General features: G+C 43.6%; 1 protein-coding gene and 1 pseudogene across 1 annotated transcript; both read right to left on the bottom strand.

Moving 5' to 3' along the window:
• Nucleotides 1-2,200: 2,200 nt before the first annotated feature.
• LOC132316717 (uncharacterized) lies at nucleotides 2,201-2,976 on the bottom strand (annotated as a pseudogene).
• A 556-nt stretch (nucleotides 2,977-3,532) lies between these two features.
• LHFPL2 (LHFPL tetraspan subfamily member 2) lies at nucleotides 3,533-17,952 on the bottom strand. Its single transcript, XM_009807702.2, has 2 exons — nucleotides 17,468-17,952; nucleotides 3,533-3,932 (listed from the first exon to the last, which is right to left on the bottom strand). The coding sequence occupies exons 1-2, from the start codon at nucleotides 17,895-17,897 to the stop codon at nucleotides 3,676-3,678; spliced, it is 687 nt and encodes a 228-aa protein (XP_009806004.1). The 5' UTR covers nucleotides 17,898-17,952; the 3' UTR covers nucleotides 3,533-3,675.
• Nucleotides 17,953-18,237: the final 285 nt, after the last annotated feature.

The raw sequence follows: 18,237 nt of genomic DNA, 5'->3' as shown, positions 1-18,237 counted from the left end.
GTGATACAGACAACCCGGAAATAGGTCAGTAGCAATGTTTTTTTTGCAGTGCCATGTTATAATAAAGCACAATAAGAAACCTTGCTGAACCTTTTCAGCTTTTAGATTGTGTATTGCCAGAGATGGACACAGCTTCATATTTGAGTTGTCTGTATTCTATAGATCTCAGTATTTCAAATCAATCTAGAAGATATTTTTGTTAAATATTTAAGCTGCTGTTACTACTGTTGTATTAATCTTCAAAATCAGTGATTCTACTGCATTACTCTATGCTTTAGTTTGTCCACACCACCAAAACTCCAGGTACTTCTTCCCTGGGAAGTCCCTTTTCAAATATCTTGTTTAAAAGCAAAAACTGAGGGGAAAAAAACAACCACAACAAAACCCATTCCTGGTATTGCACATCTCACACAAGTTTGTGTATATATATATATATATATATATTTTTAAATATGCTACAATTTAAAAAAAAAAGTCTATGGCACTTTACAGAATACAAGTTTATGAAGTCGATCAAACCACAGATGTTTGAAGAATTCTTCAATACCACAAAAACAAAGTTAAACTGAACTAATTGGCACACAGGTTTTAAAGAATCCACAGCAAATTCTTCTAGATCCTATGCAGTGCATGTACATTAAGAAGCAGTTACACTCTGCAGCCCCCTCGTGAAATTAATTAAATTAGCTTTAAGCTGATTTCTCTTCTTTTTTTTTCCCCAAAATATCTTTGAAAGCTACTGCTGAGGTGAATTTCAGGAACAACTTCAAACAGCTGTCAAATTTAATGAGTGCACCCTACACCTGAAAACCTCATCCAGAAAAAAAAAATCTGCAATATATACCATATTATCACTTGCTAGAAAAACAGAACCCTGAGAAAAGAAATTCTGATTTTTTTTTCTGTATTTCTTCCCAGCCTGTCTTCTAGCTGTGCTATGTGATGAACATGGATATTCTTGCAAGTTAGTTGATTATGTTGTTGCAGAGCAACTTGATAGTATACCAGCAACAAGCAGAAAAGCTGGTTCTTCTTGGTTACAAACGCAAACAAAAGCGAAATGTGCCACTGAAAATACCTTCTTTGTACTTAAAAACAGCACTATTAAAATTTTTTAAGCATTCCATAGATCACAGCAGAGGTCAGTTAGTAATGTAAATGAAGGTTGGTCATTGTTTACTCTTAAGCCAAAGCAGTGTACACTCTCTATACCTTTTGGAAGAACTGACCTTATTCTGACTAGTCAAATGCTCACGCCAGAGCAGCATTTGTCACCCTCATATAATGTCAAGATTTGTTGGCAGTGGTGACGTGGACATTGGATTGCTACCCACCTAAGAAAAGCTACAACTGTAAATCTGTTTTGTAATTAATTTTTAGCTGATTTATATACTACTTAGTCTTCCTAGCCCCCCCCTTTTCCAGTTGCAGCGCCCACAGGAGCATAGCTGAGCTGGTGGTCCAGCCTCTGTGGCGCACACTCCAGCAGAGGGCTCAGGAGGAACGTCAGAAGGACAGTTTGAGTCACTGTGCAGCTGTGCTGGACCGGAGGTACAAGCCACGTGCGTGCCCTTCGGATGGTATGTTTGTGTGTACGGGTTAAAAAACAAGGAGAAAACCACAGGTGCTGTGATTTCTGTCCTCAGACACCACTTTGTGCTAGTAATTTTGAGTTGTTAAAATCTTGCTTTGTGCAGGCAGTTGGCAGAAATGGTTCCAGACCATAACTTCTGGTTTTTTAAATTAAATATTTAAAAGAAAAGTGAATTACCCGTTTTAAACTGGAATACAGTGGACGTGGGTTGCAGGAGCAGGTGAACGCACAAAGCCAGGTTAAAACAATCCCTTTTCAATTTTGGCAGAAGTCGACCTTGTTTGTTGCACAGCGGCTCAGAGATCACCTCTGCATCCATCCGGCGTGTGGCTGGAAGGTGCACTGGGCACAGACAGGTGCAGCCGGGGAGCTGGGCCTGGTTTGCTCTGGAGATCGGCTGGGTCAAGGTGGTGTCCGTGCAGCACAGCAGGCTCTGGAGGGGTGCTCCAACACCACCACTGCTACTGCTCACCCATGCTCAAGGCTGGCCCTGGGCTTGCGGTCGTGACTGCTGAACAGCTCTTGTATTGCGCATGACTTGAGCAGTGTATTGAAGTTAGCTATCTACCTGTACAGTAACAACGATTTTTCAATACCTATAAATAACTAATGGCACACTTTAAGGGACTGACCAGACATAAACAAGAACCTCTGCTCCACATTATACAGTGAAGTGATGGAAAGCAACACTGTCATTGGATGATATTAAACTACCAAGAAGTAAGAAGAGGAGTCTAAAATTCACTTAGTATTTCATTAGAACTACTTCTCAGATTAATTATCCCCAGTACTCCTATAGCACAGTTGCATCACTCCTTTGTTTTTTAAAATACCTTTTAAATTTGTTTGCAGAAGTGGTTCCAGTAAGTGACGTAACATCACAAGCAATACAACCAAATGCCTTTGAGAAAGGAATGTCATTTGTGGCAAGGTCTGGTTTTCTTCTGCTGATTTCGTTGGAAAAGTGTCCATACTACATGTGGTTTAAAAAAAGGGGAAAAAGATCTTCCCAGCCATGTAGAATTTGGCAAGACTTCCTGAAAAATGTAAATTTCTGAAGGACTCATGTGGTTCTGGGTCATGAGACAGACTGACCTGTAGACTAGGAACGAGGTTTCACTGGCAAGAGAAAGAATAACACTGTTGAAAGTCCAACGTGCGATCTACATTTGCAGGACAGGCTACAGCCCAGGCCAGGCTGTTGGCATTCAGAAGATAATGCCCAGCTGTGCTGTGGGGAGTTGTCATCTGCTTGGGATTTCAGGAGTTTTAATAAAGGCTGTAGAAATATTTCCAACAATGGTTATTGCAAACGATTTTATCAGAATCGGGTGAAGGCCAGTGTAATAACAGCTCTTCTGCCTCGTCAATGGAAACAGAATCGTTTACCTGCTAAGTAACAAGTGGCACACACCTTGCACCGTAAGTTTCAAGACAAAGAAACCTGGCAGGGACTCAACTTTTTGAATGCTTAAACATTGATGTAAACTGTGTCACGTCAACTTTGCTCTCTCCAACGTATACTTGCTATCTGAGAAGGCACTGTACTTTCAGGAAGTTCAGTATCAAAAAGCACCTCAATGAAAAGTATGGTACCAAACCAGGTGGTGGTGAAATATTCACAGGTGAGAGGAGCCCTTGGAAAAAAAGCCTAATTAAAATAGGCTTCTCTGTTGTATAAGAAAAAAAAAAAACGTGCTGGCTTTTATTATTTTAGATCCAAATTCTTCAAAGTGACCAAGGTGGGTAAGGCAAGCCGATCAATCAGAATTTGTCAGTTATAATAGCAACATTCTTGCTATATACATGATTCCTCAGCTCCCCAGTCAGATTAACATACTCCACTGTGTCCTGATCATAGAATGAAACTAAAAAAATCCCCAAGTATTTACATTCTGCTTTCTTGGGATCCTTTCTCTGATCCTCGTTGCCCAACAAGGAAGAAAGACCATTTCAGTAGTTCGGGACTGGAATGCATGGGGCTCAATCACACAAATGGTAGAAACAGGTATGCGGATCTGCTTGTCCAGTCAATGGAAAGCAAATTAAGATCCATGCGCTGGTATTTTTCCCCACTGGAGTTAAAGGAGGCAGATAAGGTTCTTTCCTTCTTCTATTTCTTCTTGCACTTTGTCACTGGATGTGGCTATTTCAGCTTGCGCCGAGAAGACTGCACAGATGAACGTCAGAATAGTGCCACCAATAGCTGTGTAGAAAGCCCAGCCCAAGGAGCAATCTCCTAGTTTATAAGCAGAAGCATAAGGTCCACAATAGCTTATTGCCTTCTGGCATCCCCAACCTGCAGGGTAAAGTATCAAGCCTAAGATAAGGAAGAGGCCTAGAAATAAAAACAAAGACAGAAGTTTAACAAATGGTCAGTTTAACACCAAATGCAACACATGTAGTAATGGTTATCATGGTCACTGCTCACTCCTAAATACTAGGATTAGGAGAAGACTCCTCCTCATCCATCCAACATTCCTTTACTGATTGTTCCCTATATATACCGTGCAGTGTTTTATCTAAACATATCTATCTTCCCTATTCTAAGAGATTACCAGGAACAGCTGTAAAGACTCGTTCGCCGCTTCTTCAATTCCATTAGATTAGCCTATTCTGCAGTATGTCAGGTTTCCTTAATTGTTTGTTTAAAGAAATTCAGCCAGACACAAGAAAACTTCCTCACTGAAAAAGAAAAGCTGGGCCTAGCTAGTAAACAGTTAATATAAATAAAATGCGAAAGCCACCATCCAACTGACTAAAATTAATGTCTATGAATGCCAGACATTTCACAAAAGAAAGTCCTTCCTCCAGCGTTTTTCTAATGATGACACACACCATGGGCATGAATGAACTAAATGTCATTATTCTTTGGGGCGGCAAAATCCATTAGCGAGTGATATCCGTTCTCTGTGAAGGGATTTCATCACTGCTTATATTTAAGAACCAATGACAAATTTTATGCAGTGTTTCCTGGCTGATTGGCCAAACTACATTAAGTATAAAGTATTGCTTTATCTTGGACAGACCTGGATAAGCTGTGCTTTCATCCTGCTGAGCCCTGCAGCCATTTCAGACTAAACACCAGCAGTTCCTTCTCCTCTATTCACTACTAGTTTCCTGTTCTGCATAACCAGCATGACCACACTATGTATTTTTCTGACTGTACCTTGGTATGGGCCAGTTGCCATTTTCTCTAATGATCTTAAGCCCTTTGGCAGTTAAAAAATCACCATCACCGGATTAAGAAGCCGGATCTGAAATGCCAATGTAGCTGCTGCCAACAAGGAAGTTTTTAAAGTTTACCACTCCATCACTCACAAACCTAGAGAGCCTGTGTTTAACAGCAAACCTGGCTTATGGCTGAGTCACAAGCAGGACCAAGTAGCTACATCAATCTCCTTTTACCAAAACAAGAGCACTGAACAACTCCTGAAAGCTACTGGTTCATGGTATGTATGCCCCAAGCCGAAAAGCTGCTACCCAAAACTCAGCCCCCCAAAAGGCTGCAACACTGCTGTCAAGTGTAGCCATCACGACTTCACTGAATTAAAACTTGTTTTTTAAGAGTACAGAAAATTCCTGGAGAGATGAAAACAACATCTGGAGAAAAGTCTTAACTCTGGACTTCAATACGGTCAGAGTCTCACCTGAGTTTTTCCCTTCAGATAGCTAATTTTGTGAATCCTATACTGGCCCAGCGTAAGAAAAAAAAATAAAATGTTTTCACTACCGAACCTACCTTCTACTACTCCGTATCAGTGTAGACAGAAAGCTGCTCAGGACATGCACCTCTTCCCACTATCACTAATATTTATCATCATTTCTCATTTCATTAATACCTGGTTCCTGCTTGCTAGGAAAAGTGAATAAAGATGATTCAGTTAAGCCAATTCAACATAGCCACAACAGAAACGGCGCTCCTTGGATTTCATGCTGACTAACGCAAGTGGAGAGGCACAGACTCCTCATCATGTACTCAGCTCAAAGCTCCAATACCCGGAGCAATGGCTGAGCTACGCAGGGTGCAGAGATACCTTCCTTACTCACCCTACCTGCCCAAAAAGGGGTGCTCAAGTAAAAAGATCAAGAGGAGCTTTGCCTGTAACTACAAAAGAGATGGTCACAGGCTACAGGGCTCATCTCAATGACTCCCGCAGCTTAAACAAAACAGACAATGCTTTACCACCCACCAACAGAGCAAACCATGGGCTAAAGCAGAAGTCAGCAATCCAAAGCACTTGTCTGTCCAACTACCTGTAACCAGAGCAGCGGCTTCCAGAGAACCCTGAAAAAGAACCACCTCTCTACTCCTGGGAACATGAATGCAGAGGGAAGGGAAGGGAAAATGCCCATGTGGAAAGAACAAGATATAGCAGGGGTAGCAAGGGCAGGAGAGATTGTGATGCTGTTTGGAAAGTCATGGTGTGCTTTTAAACAGGCAACAGTTAAATGCAGTAAGAATAGCTTGGCAGTCTGTGCTCTTCCACCTCTGACCTAAGGGGCACTACACGACTATTTTATGCAACGTGAAAAAGCCAGAGGGCTGTTTCTGCAGCTAACAGCATAGCCTTGCTCTACATCTAACACACAAACAAGAAGCTGCAGTCGCGCAAAAACCACTTACAGGCCAGTCTGTGGCGAGACAATCCACAAGGGGAAAAAACACGGTAAATTCTCAGCGCTGAGTTCTCATACCAGTGTCCACAGGGCAGAGCCTGGCCAGGTCCCTTACATTGCTTTGCTTCTTTGATAGAAGTTTAAGCTTAACTTCCTATATCCCTACCTTTCTGTAGCTGCTGCTCAGTCCTTAGGACTCGCCTGCCTGCAGCACTCTCGTTTTGGTTTATTTGTATTACCACAGAGCCTGGCAGCTCTGCTCGCAGTTTCTGCCTCCAATAGCTGACAATCTGCTTTTCAGACAAGACAAGCAGAGATGGAGCGCAAGGCACAAGTGAGATACAACCCCAAACAGCATACTGAAAGTAGCTTCATCAAATCCATAGCCTGCCGGTTAACAAGTTCTTCATTTAAAGCCTCTGCAACAAGACAGTGTTAAGAAAAATGTCAAAGGAAGAGAAATGAGGTTTCAGTTGCCCGTGGACAGCACAAAGCAGCATGGGGGCATGTGGTTGTGTTTTCTGAAGAGTCCCTGGGGGAACGGCAGAGGAGGGCGCTGGATGGGCTGCACAGAGCCAGGAGCAAAGTATCTTGCCAGTGAATGAAACAGGGCAGTGAGCATGGCCTGGAGCTTACAAGGGGCTGGAAAGGGGAGCCAAGCGCCTTATCCCTGGCGTTCGTTTATGCTCATGGCGCACAGGAACACAAGACCAGCTCCTAGTACAATCTACAGATTTGTGTATAAAAGTTGCTCTCTGGATTGTTTAACTATTATAGTTCTTAAGTTTCTTGAATTTGATTCAATTATTCTTACACTTGACTCATTCAAATATTACTTCTGGATTTAACCTGTATTGTGCGGCTTTCTAAGCCATCAAATGTTGTAAATTAAGATTAAAGCACTTAAACTTTTGTTAAGCATAGAAGTACAAAGTTCAGTTTTGTGTTGTATAATTTTATGTCAGCATAATCCGATAAAGCAACAATTATCTCTTGTTGACAGTTTGCCTTGAGATGTATCTGGCAGGAGGACAGTAAATATTAATGATAGAAATTTGTTTTTCTTAATAAACGTTTTTGCTCTTGTCCCAGTGTCTCTGAAGAGAAGCCAGTCTTCAAGAAAAAGAACAGAACAAAAATCAAGTGCTCTGTCTGAAGAAAAGTTTTCTGCAACAAATCCTTTCAGTTCTTCGTGCTGACGTACGGTAAATGAGAGTTTTAATTCACAGCCAATCTACCTGTGGAATTAATTGCAATTTGTTCCCCCTGCTGGGAGGAACAGATTCATTTTGAAAACATTACAAGCTGTTTTCCACTGTGCTCCTCTACAGGCTCGCTGAGCTCAGGCTTGCTCTGTTCTAGATTTAACCCACTCTCTGAGCTCAGATGCACTGCTGCGGGGGTAGCCTCTGCTGTACACATACTCTTGTCCCTACTTCTCAACTAGCGCTAGCCCACTTCTCTAAATCAGTATGATGATTTTTCGTAATTACATTTTCCTTTTTGTTAGTTGTTGTCAGCTCTCAGTTACCTTTCCTCTTAGGATTCCGTAAAACACAGGTCTGAAAGAGTGTTACACAATGCTGCCAGATGCCTAGGAACGACAACAGAAAACTATTTAAAATACTTTCTTATCCAGAGACCTCATCAAAAAACTCTTTGGTATAAGTCTGTCAGCAGAGAACGTTTTTCCCATCTTTCACTGAAGGCAATTTGCCCACATAACATTTTATAATCAATCCTTATTATCAATCCCTAATTACCTGCTTTCAAAAAGAAGCCTTAAGAAATACAGAGTTTAGATGAGATTTAGAGTTTATTGGGATTATTAAACTAAAATATATTTCCTGATTACAACACAGACAACCTATTAAACATCAGCCCTTCTATATTCAAATGATGTAAAAGCAACTCCTTCCTCCTAAAGCACCAAAGCAAAACATTACAGCATACTGTGAAATACCAATATAAATATAGCAGACTGCACCGCAGTACAATGACGTTTCTAGACGGTTCAGTAATGCTTTTTCTATAGGAGAAGCGTTTTTGTATTTATGCACCAAGAACTTTTCCCCTTTTAAGGGCCTGGAACTGCAGCAAGCAATTGCTCCTCCTGGTTTTTATACACTGCAGTAGCGCTGCCAGGCTAACATCGTGGAAAACCAACAGACCACTCTATCCTTATGGGCATTTGTATGTCACATTACGTGCTGGGGTCAGATCTGAGTAAAAGCTTTTTCATTCCGTCCTTGGAAGCAACCCTTGAGACAGGGCCTAGGCAGATGCTTGTTTAACTAAGTGAAGGCATGCTACGTAGTTTTGACAGTCTCCTGTGCTGCTGCTGTTGTGCCATATTAAACAACAGCATATACTAACAAAGCCAATTGCCGTTGCAAAGCCTGAAACTATCTTCTCATTTCCTAGCAAAATAGCAAAAAAGCTTTTAAATGCTGCTGAAGAAACAGGAAATTAAGCAGCTGTGATCAATGAGGTGGCAATGCAACAGGCTCCCACGGAGCAGCACAACCAAGCAACAACATTTTACGAGAGGAAGAGAAAAAGGGTAAAGGTGGGGAGGGATTAGCCTTGCACAACACCATGCAGGCAGCGCAGGCGGGTCGCTTCCTCAGTGGCAGTGATCCTGATCGTTCTCATCTTCTGTGCAACCACAGGAGATTAACACTCAGCCCAAGGGCATTGCACCAGCCAGGCAAAATAACCCTGCCTTTATTGCTCATATTTCCAAATTTGTCAGTATGCTACCTGAACAGCTGAACAATTTAAGGTGTAAAATATTTGTACAAATGTACTACGCTAGCTTATCCTAAGGAGGCTTTCACATACGCAAACCTTCCCTGAGAAACCCCTAGCCAGTGGGAATACTACCGGGTCGCCATTTGTGTGCTTTTGAATGCTTCATCCACTGACAGACAACCGAAGTGACGGCCTCCTCAGCAGCTGTATAACAGACACCTTCAGCCCTATGAAATGATTCAGTAATCCCATTTTAATCAGATGAGAGCTAATGAGGCAGGCTCAGGCCAGCTGACACGGTGGTCTCAGCACTCCACACTGGCTATAGGAAAAGGGTGAGAGTACTGCCAAGATGCTGAAGGGAGCGCCAGTTACGGTACCTGCAGCACAGGGCCCCAGACCGGCCTCTGCCGCTGCTTTCCATCCCCCTGGATGACTGCCAGACCCACCAAACACAAGCAGCTGACCAGAGGCAAGAATGTCTTTGCCCAAAAAGAAGGGGGAGACTCTGGAAGCCCTAGTGCCTTGGAGTTGGCCTCTGGTCCACTTGGAAATGCTGCATAATAAACAGAAGAAAAATTTCTAAGATTAAAAAGATCAATGCTTAAAAAAGCCTACCTGGATACCACTCTCAGTGCAGGTTCGCACAAGCAGAGGGGATTTGGGATAAGGCGGAAGCATGGCTGTTGAGGGTGGGGAGGGTTGCCGGTGGGCAATGCACCGAGGCAACATCCATACCTCCATATCTGCAGTCACTGCAGAGGACTGCGGCCATATACAGATTTGTGTACCTGAGATACCTTAAGCTGAGGCAGGATAATGAATTGTTTAAAACTATAACCAGGTGATGGCTCAAAACCTGCAGAGATATTTTTTTTTTCCTTTAAAATTGTCTCAGGGTCATATAAGGGTAAGCAATTACCAGAAGAAAAAGCAGTTCCCTAACCACTGCCTTCCCCAAGCTGAGGAAGAGGTTAAGATCCCTACTCTTTTCAACAGTAAATTAACTATACCATTTGCTCGTGCGTCTTTTCCCATTTATTAAGCAAATCAAAGATGCTCATTCATAACCAAACCTATGCAAACATATGTAAACTTCCGATGGCATTACTGGTGTTGGGGTGTGGAAACAGGGACAGGAATAGAGTGCAGGGAGCTACTGGTGGAAGACTCAACTATTAAGTTTATTTTGCTACCCACAGAAAAAGACAAAAATAAGTAAGTTTATCAGCTTGATGTGCTTTGCTTTGGCAGAATGACATCATATGGGGGATTCAGTTTTTTGATATTGGCATGATCTAACTGCTTGGACTTCTCTGTAACAACGTCTGAGCCTGCAGACTCCTGTTTTTAGGAGAGGGGAGGGCAAATTCCCCATTAGCTTTTACTGATTTTCATACATGTGGTGAGAGTCCCCATTAGTTGGGAGGGAAGGAAATGTGGAGACTCAAAGTAAGATCAGTCCCAAGCCCTGAAATGACACAGCTGCCTCTTTGCTGGCTGTCAGCGATGTGGAGTGATGTCACCACACTACAGGGGCTCCCGTGAGGTGGATGCTAACTCTGCAATTAAGTCAAGATAAAGCACTTTGTGTTGTATAAGACCCCGTACGTTTCACACCACTCACCGTAACCTTTTCCACTGCCGTTTGACCAGTGAGCGCCATGCCCTCCAAACCATCCATTGTTTATGCTGAATCAACAGAAAGGGAGTGAAAACCACCACCTCCCGACCGCAGCTGTCAGGGACACCGAAGCAACAGCCCACCTCGGCTTAAGCAAAGAGGTAAGAGGGCTGCAGGCCATCTTTTTCAAGGCATTACATTTCCTCAATACTGATCCTGAAGCACAAACAAGACCTCAGGGGTGCTGGGGGGAGGAGCTGCAGAGGAACTAAGGCTCAGCGAGAAGGAAAAGGCGAAGGGGGATGCAGGAAGGGGAGAATTTCAGGTAGCTTTATGGGTCGTACAGCAGCAGAGTGCAGGTCATCTGCGTTGGGGAAGGAAGCAAAACTCAAAACCACCGATTTCCTTTACCACCACACCAGGCACACTGAAGACAGGAGCTAAGCATAAGTTAGTCCCACATCTTTAAAGTAATTTTCATCTTTTTTCTTGTGTTTGAGTGAAAACACACCATTTATTGAGTTTAAATATTCCCCTAGTGTTTGCATCCTATATACAAACAGAAGCATCGGTCTTGGCTCTGAGGGCTGGAAGCAAAAATCTGAAGGAAAGGGAGCCCTGCTACCCTCCTGCTATCCCCCCTGCTATTGGGGGGCAGCCAGCACTCTGTTACCCCTCATCGCCAGAGCAGGGTGTAAAGAAGTTCTTGGCGTCTCACCTACACGGGTAGAGGAAGGGACCTCAGTGTGCACATTTCTCAGTGGGTAGCGTGAGAGTCTCACACTGAGCACCGTTTGATGGAAGAGATTTATGCCTGCCGAGAAAATCACCTGCCAAACTTGATCACTGAAAGCCTAAATTTTCTGTTTATTTTTCTATTCTATTTACAATCTGCTGGGTGTCTACTGGTTCCCACATGCCCACCTTGGTAGCACAGAAGATGAGCTGACCACCAAATCTAACAAAACACTGAAATCTTCACTTCATTTCTTTGAAGTTACTAATACTCTCCCTCAGGCTCAATAGCAATTTAGCACTTGCACTCAGTTTTCCTTCCCTGGCATATTCCAACACAGCAGTCCCCTTCGCTTGAACTTGCAGCAGCCAAGTGTGTATTAGATGTCGTGTTGGCATTTGGCCATATAGGTTACAGGAAGCACTATACCGCAGACAGCAAAAGCAGTTCAGACTGTCAGGATTTGCATTAGAAATCCCCCCCCCCCTTTTTTTTTCTTTCTTCCCGCCCCAAGAATTCAGAATTCTGGCATCAGAAAAGAAAAACTCTGAGCTGAATCCAAGAGGAAATATGCTTTTCAAAAAATGCATGGTCTGCGTTTTAGAAAGACAAACAAGAAACTTCCTTGCCTTGGAGGGCAAAAGGACTCTCGCTCAGCCTACTGCCTGGTCTCCCCAGCCAAGGCCAAGCAACAGCTTCCATTGCCCGCAGGCAGCAATGTGAGCTCACAAGGTGCTTTCTTCCTTGCTCGCCAGCTTGGCCTTTTCTCAGACAAAATGCTTTTCTACAGTGTGCTGCTACCTACAACTTAATATCCTAAACTACTCTGCAACTATCATAACCTTTCAAGTCATGCTGTGAGCATCAAAGAGCTCTAGCAGCCTCATGCCCCCTGCACAGCAGCTTGCTTCTCCTTCTGCGTTTTCTCCCCTCTCCAAGAAAAGTTCTGGCCAACCTCCCGCTTCCTCCTCAGCTTCTTCCTCCCCAACTCCCAACGGCATCCTTACCTTCCAGCAGCCAGGAGCGTGCAGCCGCACGGCCCCATGCACCACAAACCCACCCTGTGCAGCCGGATCCTACTTCATACACCCCCACAAGCAGCTCCAGATCCTCTTCCCCTTCAGATGGTTCACATCACGGTCTGCTCAGGCCATCTTCCTAATCACCCAGCCTCCCAAATGGAAATGATTACCAGTAAGTATAACATGCTGAACTAGTTCTTAGTGCAAGAGATGTAAACCAAATTCTTCCAGCAGCCAAGACAGAGTGTTACAGACACAGCTGGCTTCAAACTGGGTTTCACCTCGTTTTAGAAAATTGTGGAGAAGTTTCCTTGCATTTGAGGGTAAAGCTGCACTCCTGGAACTGAACTATTGCCCAGGTACTGCAGTCGTTTCTGATGAAGGAACCCCCCAAGATACCACTGCAGGGAACAGAAGAAGACAAGAGCACTAATAAACGGAAAAAATAACAACAGAAGAATGAACGCAGGAGACCTTGTGAGATACCTGAAAAGAGAAAGTACAGTGGAAGGTAATTCACTGCTTGGGACTGAGCAGGACAAGCGCCAGGGGAAAAAACAGCCTCCAAGAACAAAGCAGGGGTACAAGAGGACATGCACAGCTGGAACAAAGTTGGGTGAAATGTTACGGAATCCTCAGCACTGGGTGATGAGAGGAGAATGCTAAAGTACGATCCTGGAAAGGAAGAAGCTGAGTCATCCCCCAGCAATGCTGGAGGAGAAACTGCTGGGGTGAGGGAGGGAAGCCCAAACCTGCAGCATCTAGGCCCAAGCAGACAGACTCCGACAAATTGGCCAGGGCAACCTAATACTCCTGGCCCACCTGCAGCGGCCTTTGAAGACACAAACCTCTGCTTCGTCTGACCAGATGTATATCTCCTAAAGGCTGCCAGTGGCCCAGCCAGCTAAGCCACACCATGGCAAAATGCAGCCATGCATTCACCTGACCAAACCAGGCACACCCCTCAGCATGCGGCTGGGACACAGCTGGTCTTCTGACTGATGCAACCCAATTTTTACATGCCTTTTTTTTTTTTTTCATGCTTCCGTCAGAAAACCATTTAGTCAAGCCCTGTTTGAGCTAGGAGACAGTGGACCGTGAACAGAGATGTGGTGAGAAGGGGGTGACCTGCAAGAGGCCTCCCAGATGAAGCCATCAGCACTCTGGAAAGACTTTAGAGAAGAGGAGCTATTTTATCCCCTTTCAGTAAACCTGCCTGGTAATGCAGACCCGCTCCAGCACAGCAAAGCAGGAGTAACAGAAAATGAACTCCCAAACCCAGCTGCCTTCCTGACACGCCAACATGCTTTCCCCTCTGCTCTCCCCAAAGCCTTCCCAGGCACATGATGGTGTAGCTCCCCACAAGGAAACAGAGGGGGCTCAAGTTTTGCGGCAGAGATAATATATGTGCTGCTAATTTAGCTTCCGCCTCCTGGTGCATGGTCAGGGTGTCACTGGTGGGTTGTGGCTCACCTGCAAGTCAGGCAGCCACTGGCTGTGGAGAAGGGGCCGTGTCCACTCAGCCGTGATGCCGGCGGCCAGCTGTGCCCAGCTGTGCACTTAGAGGTTAAAAAAGAAAAGCCAAGAAAAGTTGTTGATGATGAACTTCATAATGGAAACTGTGTCAGAGACAGAAGCCGAACCTGTTATTAGGCTCTGTCCTAAGCTCCCCCCCAGCCCCCGCCTTCGAGGCCAGGTTACGTTTAGATTATATTACTTAGCACCAAAGTGAAGTACCCAAGCCCAAATAAGGCTTGTAAACACATGCAACTATCCTATATGCATACCAAGATACATCAATAGGGGATCACCAATTATTTACTTCTTTAACTAGATGATTACTGTGAAAATTTCCTTTGAATTGGTTCTTATCAGCTACCATATAATAACATGCTGCCTCTTCTAGCCTCTGCTTTTCAAGTGATTCACAACTGTAAAAATAGAGTACTTTCCCCAAAAAGACATTTAAATGAAAGTCTGCCTGGTCTTCTTGCTGCTGGGTAGTAATTATCTATTTAATTACACAGCTCCATTCTTTGCAATTTCTATTTGCAGAGAAAAGATGCTTTTCCAGATGAAACGATCCTCAAACATCTCCAAAACCAGGGCCGCTGATTACTGTTTCTACAGCTCCAGAATGAAAGGCACTGCAGTCTGAAAATAAGCGGCAGAAGGTCTTGCTCTATAACAAAGGAATTATAGGAGTTTAAACAAGAGCCATATTTTCTTCCTTTATGGCTTTGTATTTCTAATTTTCTGCCACAAAAAACCCCCTATGGACCAGATCTATGTATGGCTCCTTCCTGCTGACCTAAATGAGAGTTTGCACATTGTCCAAGGGCCGTAACAGAAGAGATGTTGCTTTCTGTTCTGTAATGTCACCATAGGCATCATCCAGGTCACAACCAATGTTGCTAGACTGAAAAGATATATCCGGTGTCTGTTATTGCTTTTTCATTATGAATTCCAGGAATAAATTAACTTGTTGTATGTTTTTAATTATATTAAATCTCCACTGCAAAGATACAGAGATTTTAAATGAGATTAAGACTGCAAGATCCTGAGTTCCTGTAGAAGACTCTACCATGGGTGCATCTCATCTTTGAAAATGAGATGTTTGACATACTTGCAAATATTGGACTGATATAGGCTGATAAACAAAATGATTTTGTGAATTCTTCTCTTACACTTATTAAAAACATAATTGTTCACATTTGAAAGAATTATCTTCTGCTTAAGACGATTAAGGCAGATTTGTGTCTTGTTCTCTAGTCCAGCTATCATAATCCCTGTATGGATTAACCATGCCGACAACGGTCCTTCTTGAACAACTTGCTTAAGCATTTTCCAAAACTCAGGGACTGAGAAAGCTGAAATTAACAGCTGTGATAAGTCATAAGGAAAATAATTTCAACTAAGTAAGCAGATGCTGTAATGCTACTGGCACAAAAGTAGCAGTAGACCCAATAAAACTAATCTTGAGAAAACGAGTTGCTAGCCACAAGACGCCTGGCTGCAAATACTGACAGGCGTACTTCTCATAGCAACAGTTTCAGTAACGTGACCTTTGTATTACCCGGTTTCATGCTGTGTCATTTATCTGAATTATAAGAAGGGAAGTGCTTCTATCCTCAGTACAGCTCAAAAAGGACTGATCTATCCCCTAACATGTAAGAAATGCTTTGTCAACCATATTGTTCAATCCTTGAGGCCACAAGTCCCATTAGAGGTACAGCTGGTTTGATAATAAAACATAAAACTGCCTTTGCACATATTTTCTCACAAATGCATGGTCTCCAGAACAGTATTCTAAGATACAAAAACCTACTTCCTGCCAGTCTTGATGTTAGACTAGATATTTTGAGATGGTATCAGAGTTGTAAGTAAAGTTATCTTTTCAACAGACCCAAGTCTGACATGCCAAACATCTACTTATGCTGGTAAGCAATCTCTCCTGTACAAATACCCCTCCAACAGAAAAGAAGTAAAGTAATCTCCTGAAAAACAGGTTTCATGGATTATTTCTGAAGTACGGGGTAAGAAAGCAAGGAGCTAAAACCTTCCCCTAGCTTAATCTGCACTGCAGAGCTGCTTCCTTGTCACACTGGTTCTGGCAGAGTCTGTAAACCAGGAGTGACTACAGCAACACCTGTAATTCTTATCTAAAGGACATTCATCTGCTAATTGTATGCCAGCATCTGAACAGAACCATCTTGAGCCAACTTAGGGATATAAATCTGCCCCAGAAGCATAAACCTTACATTGTTGGTGACATGAAATAAGCAGTACGCTTTTATACCAAGGATGCATGAAGAGGAGGACGGTGAGACCCACTGTGCTAGTGCTTCAGGAGCCAGCGTCACCCGCTCCCTGACCCGTACTGCTGGCTTTGGAGGGCTGCAGCAGGCATCAAATTCAGTTTTTGCCTGCTTCCCCATATGTGTTTAGAGTAAGATTAATTTAGGTCTGAACTAAGCAAATGAAACCAACCAGCTTCATAAAGGTTTGAACACCTATCATTACAGCTCCCATCTAGGTACAGCCACCACAGACATGATTGGCCACCTCAGTGGAGGTGAGGAGGGGAGAAGCCGGATTCACATTTTGAGCAAACAAGTTAAAACTCCTAATTTTTGTTGTAATGAAACCATTTTATGAATTGAAAACATCTGCTTAAGAGCACCACCAAGAGGGAAAGAGGACGTGGCCCTGCTTATTCCCTCCTTCCTCACAGGTCTCTGAGGACTGCCAGAGGTGGGCAGAAGACCACTCTCCTCTTCCAGACGACCAGATGCAGGCAGCACAAAAGATGAAAACCTGTGTAGAGCACAGGTTCTCCCCATGGCTCGCTGGCAAGTACAGAAAGCCAAATACTTCTCTAACTAAGGCTGCCCAGTGTCGGTTTACTAACCGTCGTTTAATCTCTGAGAATCCATGGGTTTAAGCAGAAACACCAAATCTCTAGAATCAATTCATCTTTTCAGGCAAAGCACAGCTGATATTTGGACAGTGAAAATATAAACTCACTGGGCTGTGTAACTGCAGCTGAACAATAAGCTGGCTAAAGGAAGGGTTTATCATAAGGTATTGCTTGTCAAGCTCACAGCCTTGAAGAAGGCTTCTTAGCATGAAATGCTGGAGAAGTGGTGTGCAACTGCAGCCTGTTCTTATCCCTGGGGTGGTATTTACTCTCACCGCAGTCATGAAGCCTCTGAGACACAGAGAATTGCCTTTGGTCCGTGGAAAAATTACTAAAGTAGCAAGAGGGAGATAGACTGCCTTAACACGAGTATTAACTTTGCTCTCTGCTGGTAACAAAGGAGAGTTGTTTTTGTTACTGAAAGAAATTCAAACAGAGGGAAAAAACTGAACAGCAAACAAAAGCAACACTGGTCAGTTCATTTTGGCATATATCAGGCTGCAATTCTGCTGCCAATGTCAATGTATTACATGCTGTGTAGCTATAAATTTTAGTTGTGTTTGAACAAACACCAGCATATAGAACCGCTCTGGGTCTGCCTAATGCAGTCTGTCTGTAGACAGGACAGAATTGCTGTATTTCTTCAGCTGAACGGCCCCAAAATTACAATCTTTAGTTGCTCTCAAAGTGCACATACCTGCAATCCCTTGTAGCAGCCCACAGACATTAAAAATGCTTTTCTTCATAATACTCTGTACACACATAGTAAAGACAGACACAAACGCCACGGCACAGAGAATCATGATTCCCACGGCTAGGAAAATAGCGGTTGCCTGCCAGAACCCACTGGCAATCTCATTGAAGTTTTCAGCGTAAGGACCACAAAGCGTGTCTCGTCTAGAAAGCTGCATGTGGGAGATTCTGGTGCAGCGCCCATAGATGCCCAGCGTCGGATGGTAAGGCTCCTGTGACCCCCCCGTTCTGTTGTCCACATCCTCGGAGCTTGTAGGCTTTGCTTTCCCAATCAGCCAGTCTGCGCTCATGAAAGCGATGAGCTCTGCAAAAGCCACCACAATACTCAGGAGAGTCCATAGCATCGACCGACATGTTACAATGACATGACACATATTGATGTCCAGTGCTTCTGATCGGTGCAGCTGTCAGTCTTAAAATCCAGGCACGAGGGGGAAAAAATTAAATTAAGTAAGAAAAAAAGGACCCTAAGAAAATCACTGTGGCTGCTCTGCCTGCTCTTTCAGCTCTCTCACAAAGGCCAAGATGAAATTTCTCAGGAGAAAAAGTGAGCGGCCCCAAGTTTTGCAAACAGTGCAGTCATTTGTTCTCTCCGTTTAGTTCCTCCTTTTTTCTTTCTGGGATGCTGAGCTCTGAAGTATGCTTTTCTTTCTTAATATTCATACTGGCACATGACGCTGCAGGCTGGCGGGGGAGACCACAAGGACTGCCCAC

This window comes from Gavia stellata, chromosome Z (genome assembly GCF_030936135.1).
Source record: "Gavia stellata isolate bGavSte3 chromosome Z, bGavSte3.hap2, whole genome shotgun sequence".
In the NCBI taxonomy this organism is placed as follows: Eukaryota; Metazoa; Chordata; class Aves; order Gaviiformes; family Gaviidae; genus Gavia; species Gavia stellata.
This window is presented reverse-complemented; position numbering and strand designations above follow the sequence as displayed.